This window comes from Octopus sinensis, linkage group LG10 (assembly GCF_006345805.1).
Source record: "Octopus sinensis linkage group LG10, ASM634580v1, whole genome shotgun sequence".
Taxonomy (NCBI): domain Eukaryota; kingdom Metazoa; phylum Mollusca; class Cephalopoda; order Octopoda; family Octopodidae; genus Octopus; species Octopus sinensis.
Genome location: NC_043006.1, coordinates 2,069,200 through 2,084,060, shown reverse-complemented (window position 1 = coordinate 2,084,060; position 14,861 = coordinate 2,069,200). Strand labels below are relative to the sequence as shown.

Sequence of the window (14,861 nt, the reverse complement as noted above, 5' to 3'; positions counted from 1 at the left end):
TATATCAACATCATCATCATTTTAACGTCCGTTTTCCGTGCTAGCACGGGTTATATATGAAGTGCATTCAAAAAATATTTGACTTGATTTTTTTCCCCTCCAAAACTAATACCACATGAGCAAAATCCTTTAGCTGGGAGGAGACATCACCCTGCCTGTGTATATGTGTGTGAAAATTCTCATACTGGAAGGTTGCATCAGTTCCTGGCTGATACTCCTGGAGTACAGATGTGTAGTGCGTACTCATCAAATTTTCCTTTTTATGCAAGATGATCAAACGCTTTAAACAGAACCCATCAACCCAGGTCTTCAGAAAGCCTGGGTCGTCGTTTTCACAGTCCAGCAATTTAACCTGCAGAGTTACTTCTGCTGGTCCTCCACTACCTTGGGGAAGAATTTCAGACATTCTCTGAATGCAAAAATCCTCCATGGAATGCCCTCATCCTCTGTTTATTCTCACTTCGTGAGCAATATCCTGGATTCTTACGCAATGGTCTTCCATGATTCTTCACCAAATCTTCTAAATTGGTTCCTCATTTCAGCTTGTGGATGTGAGTGTGTATGTGTGTGTGGCTGAGTGTATGTGTGAGTTTGTTTATGTGTATGAGTGTGCATGTATGTGTGAGAGCTTGGTCAGCCCTAGGGCTATAATCAAAGACACTTAACTTTTATCTTTTACTTATTTCAGTCAGTAGACTGTGGCCATGCTGGAGCAATCTCTCCCAGATAATTTATCAAATTAATACAATTAATTAATTGATATGATTAATTAACAAATTAATATATTGAGTAAGCAATTACTGTATAAACAGGAAAATATGAATACTTACCGTGTAACCCTTTGAACTCTCATGTAATTTAATTTAATAGGTTTATAGGCAAATGCAAGGACCCTGTAGCCAAATTTGGTGAACTTAATAAGCACTTCTTGGAAGTTATAAGGAACTGAAAATATTTAAAGCATATTTTAAAAAAACAAACCAAGAACATAAAAACATGATCATCATTGTTTTATTGTCTACTTTTCCATGCTTGCATGGGTTGGACAGAATTTGTTATTGAAACAGATTTTCTATGGCTGGATGCCCTTCCTGTTGCCAACCTTACCTGTTTCCAAGTAAAGTAATATTCCTCATGATAAATTGGAAATGAAGGGCTCTGCTGGCATGATGGTAGCATTTGTTTACAACTAACAACCAAAGACAAAGCAAGAAGACAGCAACACACATACATGCACTCACACAAGCATACACACACACATATACACAACAGGATTCTGTCAGCTTCCGTCAACCAAATTCACACACAAAGTTCTGGTTGACCAGCGAGAATGATGCATTTCACCAATTTTAGGCATTTTCAATGAAGCATACCCACAGCCAGCCACATGCTCCAACAAGAATTTGTAACCTCTGATACAGGAAACAATGAATAAAGCATTCACTGATGTTGCAAAAAGCTGCCCAGCTGAATAAAAATCAGGTGTACACAATTAAGGCAATGTTACTCTTTCTCTTTTACTTGTTTCAGTCATTTGACTGTGGTCATGCTGGAGCACCGCCTTTAGTCGACCAAATCGACCCCAGGACTTATTCTTTGTAAGCCCAGTACTTATTCTATCGGTCTCTTTTTCCGAACCGCTAAGTTACGGGGACGTAAACACACCCACCAGCATCGGTTGTCAAGCGATGTTGGGGGACATAAACACAGACAAATAAACATATACACACACATATATATACATATATATGACAGGCTTCTTTCAGTTTCCGTATACCAAATCCACTCATAAGGCTTTGGTCAGCCCTAGAAGACACTTGCCCAAGGTGCCATGCAGTGGGACTGAACTCGGAACCATGTGGTTTGTTAGCAAGCTACTTACCACGCAGCCACTCCTGCGTCTATGTTAAATAAAAAATAGCCATCTATATATCATATATAATGTAGATACACTCTTGATAGGCCAGTTACTGAAATAACGTCTTATGGACAAAGCGAGTAATTTATATAATCATCATCATCATCGTTTAGCGTCCGCTTTCCATGCTAGCATGGGTTGGACGGGTCAACTGGGGTCTGTGAAGCTGGAAGGCTTCGTCAGGCCCAGTCAGATCTGGCAGTGTTTCTACAGCTGGATGCCCTTCCTAACGCCAACCACTCCGCGAGTGTAGTGGGTGTTTTTTACGTGCCACCTGCACAGGTGCCAGACAGAGCTGGCGAACGGCCACGAACGGATGGTGCTTTTACGTGTCACCGGCACGGGGTCAGGCGATGCTGGCAACGGACACGAACGGATGGTGCTTTTACGTGCCACCGACACGGGGCCAGACAGAGCTGGCAACCGGCCACGAACGAGATAATATATCTTAAAATATTTCGAGGCAAAGTCAAAAGTGTTCTTACTTGTTTCAGGCTGGCAAAGGGATGCCACCATCTCTGGAGAACCTTTAGTATAAATTTCAAAATTCTTTGCAGTAATTTTACGAGCTATCACAGACATGCGTTGCAGTCGAGATGAGAAAGGGAACTGGCGTATGATACCAATTTCTTGATCAGAAATCTGTAAAAGAGATGGAACCAAAATATAAGAAGCAAATAATGAATTAAAAATTAAATTAACTGAGCACTTAAACTCATGGTATTTTAATTATGAGAAACTCTCATTGCTGACGCTGTTTAACCCAAGGCCAGATATGACCCACTAGACCTACAATCAAAAGTATTCCATCAGTGATCTTTACATAATTGTTTTCAGACATTACCAATGTCACCTTCGTTACCAACATTGCTTCGTTACCAACGTCGCCTCACCGGCACCTGTGCCAGTGGCATGTGTAAAAAGATTTGAGCGAGGCCATTGCCAGTACTGCCTGACTGGCCCCCGTACCGTGGCACATAAAAGGGCACCATTTGAGTGTGATTGTTACCAACGTCGCCTTACTGGCACCTGTGCCGGTGGCATGTGTAAAAAAAAAAAGATATAGCGTATCTAAATATGGTGAAGGCATGTGGCTTAATGGTTACGGTATACAGCACGTGGTTGTAATGTCATGAGTTCAATTCCAGGTGGCACATTGAGTCCTTGAGCAAGACACTTAATTTCATATTACTCCAGTCAGCTCATCTGGCAAAAGTGAGTTGTACATGTATTTCAAAGGGCCAGTTTATTTCTTTACTGCCCACAAAGGGCTACATACAGAGGGGACAAACAAGGACAGACAAAGGGATTAAGTCGATTATATCGACCCCAGTGTGTAACTGGTACTTATTTAATCAACCCTGAAAGGATGAAAGGCAAAGTCAACCTCGGTGGAATTTGAACTCAGAACATAGCGGCAGACAAAATACCGCTAAACATTTCACCCGGCGTGCTAACGTTTCTGCCAGCTCGCCGCCTTGCAAAGGGCCAGCCTTGGCACACTGAATCTCCCTGAGAACTACATTAAGGGTCTGTGTGTCTGTGGAGTGCTCAGTTACTTGCACATTGATTCTATGAACAGATCTTTCAGTAGATCAGATCAGCTGGAACCAGCCTTTGTCATCATCTTATGTTCCCTGTTGACAATGGGCAGCCGACAATTGGTGGACGAGGGCTTTCTCTCTGTCAACTTGTCCTGTTTTCTCTTTTTTTTCTCATTGTTTACATATTCTACTCATTTGTTTATGCATTTCATGTTATTTGCACCGTTGGTGACGCCCTCTACCCATATATGCATGTGTGTATACTCTCTCTCTCTCTCTTTTTTTTTTACTCTTTTACTTGTTTCAGTCATTTGACTATGGCCATGCTGGAGCACCGCCTTTAATCGAGCAACTTGACCCCGGGACTTATTCTTTGTAAGCCCAGTACTTATTCTATCGGTCTCTTTTGCCGAACCGCTAAGTGACAGGGACATAAACACACCAGCATCGGTTGTCAAGCAATGCTAGGGGGACAAACACAGACACACAAACACACACACACACACACATACATATATACCCTCCTTCTTCCCTTTTTTCCTGAGCGCCTAATAATACTTTAATTGTTCCACCTTTTGCGTTGTTGTCTTTTTTGTTTTTCTTGTTTGGATTAACTTTATATATACGACAGGCTTCTTTCAGTTTCCGTCAACCAAATCCACTCACAAGGCATTGGTCAGCCCGGGGCTATAGCAGAAGACACTTACCCAAGATGCCACGCAGTGGGACTGAACCCCGAACCATGTGGTTGGTTAGCAAGCTACTTACCACACAGCCACTCCTGCGCCTATATATATATATATAATGTATATATATAGATACATTACAAATTTATACTTGTAATGTTCCTTCATCCTTTGTTCTTGTGGCAAAATTGTTAGCACATCGGACAGAAGGTTTAGTGGTATTTTTCCAACTCTTTACATTCTGATGTAATTCCCCAAAGTCAGTTTTGCCCTTCACCCTTTCAGAGCTGATAAAATAAGCACCTGTCATGTAATGGGGTCAATGTAACTGACTACAAACCCTGACCCTTAACATTGCTAGCTTTGTGCTTAAACTTGGAAGCCGTTATTATTAATACTGATGCATCACTGAAGACACTCTGTGAGTGCACGTGTGTGCGATGCATGTGTACATGTGTCACCACACACATGTACGCATGTGTGCATGTCTGTATGGATGATGTGTGCTCCTATGTGTGTGAGTGTGAGTGTTAACTTGAGTATTGATTTTTCTCTATTTATCCCTTTACTTTTTGAAATTTCTTTTTTACTTTCTGTTATTTGTCTCAGAAAAGAAAAACAGAGAGGAATCAACCGTCCTCTGTGCTTTTGTGTAGCTGCTGTCATAGACACACAACCCCCACACACACACACACACACACCATATCATATACTCAAGAAGCCTTATTGTATGAAATGTAGGGCTTAAATTAATGCTGACATTTGAAAAGTAAATATCTGTGTTTCTTTCTTTTCCTCCGTGAGACTTGGATTAATCTATAAAAATTGATTCACACCAGCTGTTTCAGTTGTGGGTCGTTTCTTTTGTCGACTGCACAAATGTCTTCCACTCAACAACCAAACCAAACAATGTTGTTACTAGAAGATAACTAGGTTAAAATTTGTAGGGTCTTCTGTTTTTTGTTTTTTTAGGATATAATGTAAGTGTGTACAGTGCATATAAATAAATAAATGCAGCTATATGTAAGGAATGTGAGGGCCAGAAGAACACATCTCATTCATACACTTTATCCAAATATTTACATTCTATATATATATATATATATATATATATATATATATATATACATATATGTATATAGTGAAGGAGCATTGCTCAGTGGTTAGAGCGTCGAGCTTATGATCGTGAGGTTGTGAGCTTGAATCCTGGACCAGGCTGCGTGCAATCACATGGTCTATGTTGTGACCAATGGGGGTCTCAGATACATATATATATGTACATACATATCTATATATATATATTAAAAATATAAAATGAGAAACCAAAACATTTGGGCATCACTCAAAAAAAACATAGAGAATATAAACAGATAGAGTCTCTTTACAGCTGTTTCTAGAATAGGCAAGCATGTGGATCATGATATTGAGTAAGGATTCCATAAGCTAAGTGTTCCATCACTGCAGAGGGAAAAGTCATCACACACCCCTTCAGGTAGGTGGCGGCCCTGCTCGATCTGTAGAAAAAGTGTAAGTAGAAACTCCATAAGATGTACCCAGTGTAAGCTATGGACACATAAGAGGTGCAGCAACATCAAAGGAAGATTAACTGGGAAGATAGCTTTCATGTGCAGCTGATGCACAGGGGCAATAAACACCACAGATGCTCAGAAAACAGATTCCATCACATGACAAGGGGAGAAACTAGAAGTAGTTGATAGTTTCCACTACCTAGACGACCAAGTCTGTAGTGGAGGTGGATGCTCAGAGACTGTTGCCATTAGAATAAGAATAGCCTGGGCAAAGTTCAGAAAGTTTCTACCCCTATTGGTGACAAAGGGCCTCTCCCTTAGAGTGAAAGGTAGATTGTACGATGCATGTGTGCAAACTGCCATGCTTCACGGCAGTAAAACATGGGCCGTGACTGCTGAAGACATGCACAGGCTCAAAAGAAATGAAGCTAGCATGATCTGCTAGATGCTTAATGTCATTGTACACACATGACAGAGTGTAAGCGCCCTGAGAGAAATGTTGGACATAAGAAGCATGGGATGTGGTGTGCAAGAGAGATGTTTGCTTTGGTATGGTCATGTACTGCAGATGGCTGAGGAGAGCTGTATGAAGATGTGCCACTCCCTAACAGTGGAAGGAATCCGGGGTAGAGGGAGACCCAAGAAGACATGGAGTGAGGTGGTGAGGCATGACCTTCAAACGTTGGGCCTCACAGGGGCAATGATAAAAGACCAAGACCTCTGGAGATATGCTGTGACTGAGAAGACCTGGCAAATAAAGTGAGTTCACAGCTGTAACCTACACCAGTGTTGCATAATCAGCCCACTCAAAAGTACCTTGGATCGTAGGGCGACATGCCGTGGTTGAGGAGACCTAGTGAGTCAAGTACATCAACATCAACTTCAGTATCAAAATCAAATCAAATTACTATCATATGGAAACTGTAATCGTGACCTCTGTGCCGGAGGCACGTAAAAAGCACCATCCGAACATGGCTGATGCCAGTGCCACCTTGACTGGGTTCCGTGCCGGTGGCACATAAAAAGCAAATACAATACTGGAAACAACACCGAGCAACTACAGGTCGTGCACCAGCCATGAGCCCAGCCCTGAGCTGAAACCAGAAGAGAAGATAAATGATTTATATATATATATATATCATCGTTTAACGTCCATTTTCCATGCTAGCATGGGTTGGATGGTTCAACTGGAGCCTGGGAAGCCAGGAGGCTGTACCAGGCCCCCATCTGATCTGGCAGTGTTTCTACAGCTGGATGCCCTTCCTAACACCAACCACTCCAAGAGTGTAGTGGGTGCTTTTTACGTGCCACCAACACAGGTGACAGAGGAGCTGGCATTGGCCACGATGATGATGATGATGATGATGATGGGTTGAGTCAAAAGTTTTGCCTTATTTTGGTAGCCTATTTGTTTTTATTTGTCAATTTGCAACAAAAGCAGACTGGCACTCAAAGTGGAGGCCATTGTGTGGCACCGTCTGAAGCCACCCTTCTGCCAGTTCTTTGATCCAACGCAGACCACCAGTCCTTCTCCTTCAATGTGAAGAACTCCTTCACAGAAGCTTCTAACTCCTCTTGACTGACGAAGCCTCGCAAACACGTTAGGGGAGGGGGGGGGGCAGCAGCATCAATATCCCTGATAAGTGAGCAGTACTGTAAGGTGGTTCTTTTGAGCCATTGGAACCTACCTCTGAAGAATCTTTGTTGATTCCATTTAGAGGCGATGATCTTGGTGCAACAATGGTTGGTGCCATCATATCAAAACGGGTCTCTTCTTCTCCAGGTTCTTTCAATTCCTAAAAATACAAGGAAACAAAATAAATGTTATTTTTATTATTATTATTACATTATTTATAGACAATTTATAGAAATGGTAAAACACAAAAATAAAAAGTTTTATATCCCATATTCTGAGTTGAAATCCTATCAGGGTTGACTTGTTTTTCATTTTGTCATGGTTTAAAGATCAGTCATCAGTCACCAGTCACCAGACTGCAGCCACGCTGGGGTCCTGCTTTGGAGAATTTTTAGTTGCATGAATAAACCCCTATACTTATTTCTTTTCAAGTCTGATACACATTCTATTGATCTCTTTTGCTGAACCGCTAAGTTACAGGGATGTAAACATACCAAACCCCAGTCGTCCTCAAGTGGTCGGGGACATGCACACACACACACATATACTCTTTTATTGGTTTCAGTCATTTTGACTGTGGCCATGCTGGAGCACCACCTTTAATCGACCCCATGACTTATTCTTTGTAAGCCTAGTACTTATTCTATCAATCTCTTTTGTCGAATCGCTAAGTTACAGGAACATAAACACACCAGCATCAGTTTTCAAGAGATGTTGGGGGGACAAACACTGACACACAAACATACACACACACATATATATATACGACGAGCTTCTTTCAGTTTCTGTCTACCAAATCCACTCACAAGGCTTTGGTCGGCCCGAGGCTATTGTAGAAGACACTTGCCCAAGGTGTCACGCAGTGGGACTGAACCTGGAACCATATGGTTGGTAAGCAAGCTACTTACCACACAGCCACACAATGGGCTTTGGGCTTTTCTCAGTTTCCCTCAACCAAATCCACTCACAAAGTTTTGTTCGACCCGAGGCTATAGCAGAAGACACTTACCCAAGGTGCCACACAGTAGGACTGAACTCAGAACCATGTGGTTGGGAAACGAGCTTCTTACTACACAGCCACAAATAATAATATATTGAGAGTGATTAGACTGATTCTACTTGACCACTGACCATGCTCCCTTCCTTGTTTGCCGTTCACTTCATCACCCACATCCCTATATTTCCCTCCCTCTCCTGTTGCTCACATCACACCCTTGCAAACTTACCTGACCCTCTGCCCCCTCACCTGTTCCTCCATCCTCATGCCCCTCACATTCACCCTCTTGTACATTAAGGGTGCATCCTATGACCTCCTCATCACCACCACCACTTTCTCTCCTTTTCCAACTGAGAGTCATGTATCTGCCCCACCCTACAGCAAGACACTTGTCCCTAACACCAGGCATAAGCCAACACCCTCTACATTACAGCCGACACAATCGAGGGATCCTGGTCTTGCAAGCCACTTAGTGACCTCACTAAAGCCAGGGTAGGGGGGTGTGTGTGTGTGTGTGTGTCTTCAGTCATATTTGTATCTGTGTGTATATGTGTGTGTGTGTCTGCCAGCGTGCACCAGTGTATGGTCGAGTGTGGTTGTTTGTGTGGTTTAGTTGGCTCAGTGAGTGAGGCTTTGCTTACGTGTTCCTACATAAGCGTGCATCTATGCATGTGCCTCTGTGTTTGCATGGATGTGTGCGGTTGTGAGTTCTTGCATTTGTATGTGTGCTTATGCATGCATGTATGCATAAACACACACATACACACACACACACATGTACACACACATTCATGAGAGAACACATACACACATACACTTACCTATTCAAAAAACCCACCACACCACATGCACATGTAGATGTGCACACACATACCCACATACTGGAATGCACACACACAAGCAAACACTCACACATATATGAACATATACACTCACTCAGAACCAACTAAATCACATAAACATGCACAAATGTACAGATGCTCACACACACACACACACACACACACACACACCAACCATGTTCTGCTCTCCCCTCTCCCACACACTTTTGGAACTACACCCATAAATCTTTGCAGGATGACAAACAAATCCCAGCAGATCTGAAACCAAACTGACCTTCAACAAAAGTCCCGTTGCCTCAGTAAACTTGACATATCTCAACAAGAAATAACTTCAAACATTACATTCTTCAACAAAAGACAGATTGGTGTATAAGGTTGTTTTCTGCAGTCAGGAATAATGAAATTTTGAGTGGATGAATGTGATTTCCACAGTAAAAGGATCAAAATAAAGTTATACTATAGTAATTAAATAGCACCATATGAAATAGCATTTGTATTTCTTTAAATTATGAATTTCCATTTGAGGCACAGAGTGACAGGATGGACTTGTTTCAGTCCAGTACATTACAAGGTCTTGTTTCACTGTCCCAAAGCTGTGAAAGGCAAACATTAACCCCAGTGGGATTTGAACTTGTAACAATGAAGAATGAAACAAAATACTGAGAAACATTTATTCAGGTGTTTCACACTTTCAACCAATTCTACTTCACACACCCTGCCACCCCATCAGAAACACCTGGATGGCAATGCCAACCATCGACGGGTGTTGACGCTATATAAAAAAACACCTGTGCCAGTGTGACGTAAGAGGCACCCATGTTGGCACCATGTATAAAAGCACACTACATAAGGAGCACCTGTGCCACTGGCACGTAAAAAGCACCGGTGCTGGTGCCACATGAAAAGCACCGGTGCTGGTGCCACATGAAAAGCACCGGTGCTGGTGCCACATGAAAAGCACCGGTGCTGGTGCCACATGAAAAGCACCAATGCTAACACCGCGTAAAAGCTTCCAGAACACTCTGTAAAGTGACTGGTGTTAGGAAGAGCATCCAGCTGTAGAAATCATGTCAAAACAGAGTCTGGTGCGCCCCCCCCCCCCAGCCAGCTAGTTCCGGTCAAACACCCAACCCATGCCAGCAGGGAAAACGGATGTTAAATGATGGTGATGAATAGAGTACCTTGACTTTTGCTAATGCCAAGCTCACTCTTTGGTTCATCGTTAATGTCATTCGATGACTGGCATCTGTGCCAGTGGATCCCTAATAGCACCATCCGAGTTTGATCGTTGCCAGAGCAGCTAACTGGCTTCCATGCACCATTCAAGCGTAAAAAGCACCATTCAAGCGTGATCATTACCAGCATTGCCTCACTGGCAGGTGAAAAGACATTCGAGCGAGGTCGTTGCCAGTGCCACTGGACTGGCTCCTATGCAGGTGGTACGTAAAAAACACCATTTGAGCGTGGCCGTTGCCAGTACTGCCAGACTGGCCCTCATGTCGGTGGCACATAAAAGCACCCACTACACTCTTGGAGTGGTTGGCATTAGGAAGGGCATCTGCCAGATCAGATTGGAGCCTGGTGCAACCATCTGGTTCACCAGTCCTCAGTCAAATCGTCCAACATATGCCAGCATGGAAAGCAGACATTAAACAGCGATGATGATAATGATGATGATATATTGAGAAACAACTCTTCATTAGTTAGCATATATTATTTAGTTAACATAGAGAAGTTAATTTGGTGCAGTTATAAAGGAAGAGCTTCAGTGAAACGGTTACTGGAGAAGAACACACAATGTATAACAATTAGAAAACAAAACTCACCCAGTTTGATGCTTCAAACATGATTAAATCAATAGGGTCCCCCGACAGCTCATTGTTAATGACCATCAAGGAATGGCAGGTTGCCATACAATGCAGCATTAACCCTTTGGGAAGAGACTCTTCCAAAAAGTCTTCAGGACTAAAGCTGGAGAAATAATAAAAGACACAAATTACATTGGTAAATAAGTGAATGTTGAATTTTTGTATATGTCAACGTTTGATAGAAAATATATTGAAGAGGGTGGGGAGGGAGGGACGGACAGACAGCGTGGGAGGGAAACAGAGAAACGATGATGGACACACAGACAATGGACAGTTACAGCAAGTCAAGTGATTAAAAGGCTGATATTCTGTCTATATAACTGAAGTTTTATATCCTACCAACCACCAGCATCATACAGAAGGTGTGTCGCTCAGTGGTTCGGGTATTCAGATCATAATTCAGTTCCTGAGTTCAATTCCTGGTAGCGCATTGAGTCCTCAAAAAAAAGACAATTTATTTCATATTGTTCCCATCCACTCAGTTGGCAAAAACAAGTTGTACCAGCAATTCAAAGAGCCGGCCTTGTCACATTCTGTGTTCTGCTGAATCTCTCAGAATTACATTAACGGTATGCATGTCTGTGGAGTGCTCAGCCACTTGCATGTTAATTTCGCGAGCAGGCCATTCTGTTGATCAGATCAACTGGAACCCTCGTTGATGTAACCAATGCAGTGCTCGCTGACCAGCATCATGCTGACTCAAGCAAAAGACCTACAGCCATTTCTCATTTTGTCCACCTCGTCATAGCAAGATACCTCAAGAAAGCACAGTTCACTGTTGCAAACAGTAGGAGCACTGTATAGTTGACAGATGTGTCATTAGCTCAAAGTATTGGGATTAAATGCTCCAACTGGAGCATATATAAATTTTGAAAATAGTTCTACAGAGTCATAAGGCAAAGCTGGTATTGCAGAAGTGGAAGTTTTCTGCATATTGAGCATGGCTACTGCTTTTTATTTGAAGCTGTTTCAATTCATATTGCTAATATTCCTAAGATAATCTGATCCACCAATCAAAAGCCATTTATTCAAACCTTACACATCATGTCTACCCAGAGAAGGCAACAGGAGATCACTCCATTGTCACTGCCTTTGAAATGCCCTATAACATTACAAGTCATTTATATATACTCTCTCTTTTACTCTTTTACTTGTTTCAGTCATTTGACTGCGGCCATGCTGGAGCACCGCCTTTAGTCGAGCAATTCGACCCCGGGACTTATTCTTTGTAAGCCCAGTACTTATTCTATCGGTCTCTTTTGCCGAACCGCTAAGTGACGGGGACGTAAACACACCAGCATCGGTTGTCAAGCAATGCTAGGGGGACAAACACACACACACACACAAACACACATATATACATATATATACATATATACGACAGGCTTCTTTCAGTTTCCGTCTACCAAATCCACTCACAAGGCATTGGTCGGCGCGGGGCTATAGCAGAAGATACTTGCCCAAGATGCCACGCAGTGGGACTGAACCCAGAACCATGTGGTTGGTTAGCAAGCTAGTTACCACACAGCCACTCCTTGCAAATATATATGTATATATTTGCAAGAAATAAAAAATTGGAAGGTAAAAAATGGAGAAAATACAGACACTGCAGCATGGGCAACCCATCTTGGAGAGTAGTAATGCTAAATACAAAAAATGGTCAAAGATAAAGGGAACACTTTGGTATTGTTGTGAAAAACTATTTTAATGCCTTTGGCACAAAGTCCACATCACAAAGTGCTTGGGGTCTCCAATAGTGAAAGTAGACCAATAGAAAGCATGGTGGCTTTATTTCTATTGCTCTGTTTGCCAAGTGACAAGGCATATAAAAAAAAAGGCTAAGACAATTTGAGACTCTTCAAATGCGTGCAAACATGAAAGGAGATGTAAAAATGATGTTGATAGAATGTGGAACCACATGTCTTTATCTTAATGAAGCAACTACAGGAGAAGTTCTTAGCCGAAAGGAAACCACTATGTATACCTATTGTATACCATTTGTATACCATTTGTATAGCATTTTTAAACCTAGAAAAGGCTTTTGACAGGATATCAGGCTCTATGCTCTGATGGGCACTAGAATAGAATCTAGAGACAGATGAATGACTTGCGGAACGTACTGTCAGCAGAACTGGAGTTAACAATGAGCTTAATGATGAATTTAATATGCTGGTAGGTGTTAATGAGGGTGCAGTTTTTAACCTACTATAATTCTCTTGGTCTTAACAAAGAAGCCATCTAACCCAAGCCAACACAGAAAAGCTGAAGTAAAATGATGAAAGAAAGAGCTTACACATTGTTCTGGCAAGGAACAACACATCTTAAGTTGAGTCCATCTTCTGTGAGAGTCCCAGTCTGAAAAGAAGAAAATTCAATTAGAAAGTGTTTGGTTTGGACATGTTTTATATTTTTGAGACAATCAAATGCAAGGATAGTCAAGTGATTGGAACAAATAAAAGATAAAAGATGGAAATATATCAATACAACCAACAAGTGGTTCTTATTTTCAATAGGCACAATTTTTGGTTTATCTATATCTGAGGGTCAGCAACAGCAAGAGAAAGATGTCTAGGTTATTAACAATGATGTTGTCAGCCTCGCCTGGCCCCCGTGTCGGTGGCACATAAAAAGCACCATCCGACCGTGGCCGTTTGCCAGCCCCGTCTGGCACGTAAAAAACACCCACTACACTCACGGAGTGGTTGGCATTAGGAAGGGCATCCAGCTGCAGAAACTCTCCCAGATCAAGATTGAAGCCTGGTGCAGCCATCTGGTTCGCCAGCCCTCAGTCAAATCGTCCAACCCATGCTAGCATGGAAAGCAGACATTAAACGATGATGATGATGATGATTCAAGGCAATTAATTAAGGGCATGTGCCCATAATTGTATGTGACCTCTATATTTCTATTTGTAAGACTAACAAAACTTTTTGTGCTTTCTTCATATGTTGTATTGTATGTAATATCTTTTTATAAATAAATTGTATTTATTTGTAAGTCTCATGAAACTTTTTCATAATTTTTACCTTGTTTCTAAAAAACGTCAACATATTGTCTTTTCGGCAAATTGTTCGATTAATCAATTGTCCTTTCAGCCAATTGTCTCTCGACGAATTGTTCATCTACCACTTTGTCAAATGTAATGCTTATAGAGTCATACTGTTTTGAATTAGTCATGCATTAACTTATGGCTTTGAGATTTTGATGATGCGGTTGTTAATTTTTAAAATGACAATGTAGGGTAGGTGTGAGAAGACAGATCTGGTTGGTTTGAAAAGAAAACAGGTGGGAGATTTTGGCTGGATATAACTGGTTTAAATGGCACAGGGTTAAATGCCCCAAAGCACACGTGTCACAGTGTTATCAACTGCCTCCATCAACAGTTAGAGAAGAAAAGAAGATCCAGAACTACAATGCTATGGAATTCATTTTTCTCTATTGCCCACAAGGGGCTAAACATAGAGGGCACAAACAAGGACAGACAAAGGTATTAAGTCAATTACATCGACCCCAGTGCATAACTGGTACTTTATTTATCGACCCCAAAAGGATGAAAGGCAAAGTTGACCTCGGCAGAATTTGAACTCAGAACGTAACGGCAGACAAAATACCTATTTCTTTACTAACCACAAGGGGCTAAACATAGAGGGGACAAACAAAGGTATTAAGTCGATTACATCGATCCCAGTGCGAAACTGGTACTTTATTTATCGACCTCGAAAGGATGAAAGGCAAAGTTGACCTCGGCGGGATTTGAACTAAGAACGTAACTATAATGCTATGGAATTCATTTTCAGTCTTTTATGGACTTCAATGCTAATATCTACACATCTTCAACCTT

At 41.7% G+C, this 14,861-nt stretch overlaps 1 protein-coding gene across 1 annotated transcript in view; it reads right to left on the bottom strand.

Annotated features, from left to right (window-relative positions):
* The window catches only part of LOC115216651 (probable cation-transporting ATPase 13A3), a 171,944-nt gene that overhangs the window by 38,969 nt on the left and 118,114 nt on the right, over positions 1-14,861 (bottom strand). The window contains exons 15-19 of the mRNA XM_029786142.2: positions 13,314-13,375; positions 10,979-11,123; positions 7,366-7,473; positions 2,404-2,560; positions 831-945 (exon numbers count right to left, since the gene is read on the bottom strand). Of these exons, the coding sequence (XP_029642002.1) occupies positions 831-945; positions 2,404-2,560; positions 7,366-7,473; positions 10,979-11,123; positions 13,314-13,375 (587 nt within the window). The remainder of the gene's footprint in view (positions 1-830; positions 946-2,403; positions 2,561-7,365; positions 7,474-10,978; positions 11,124-13,313; positions 13,376-14,861) is intronic.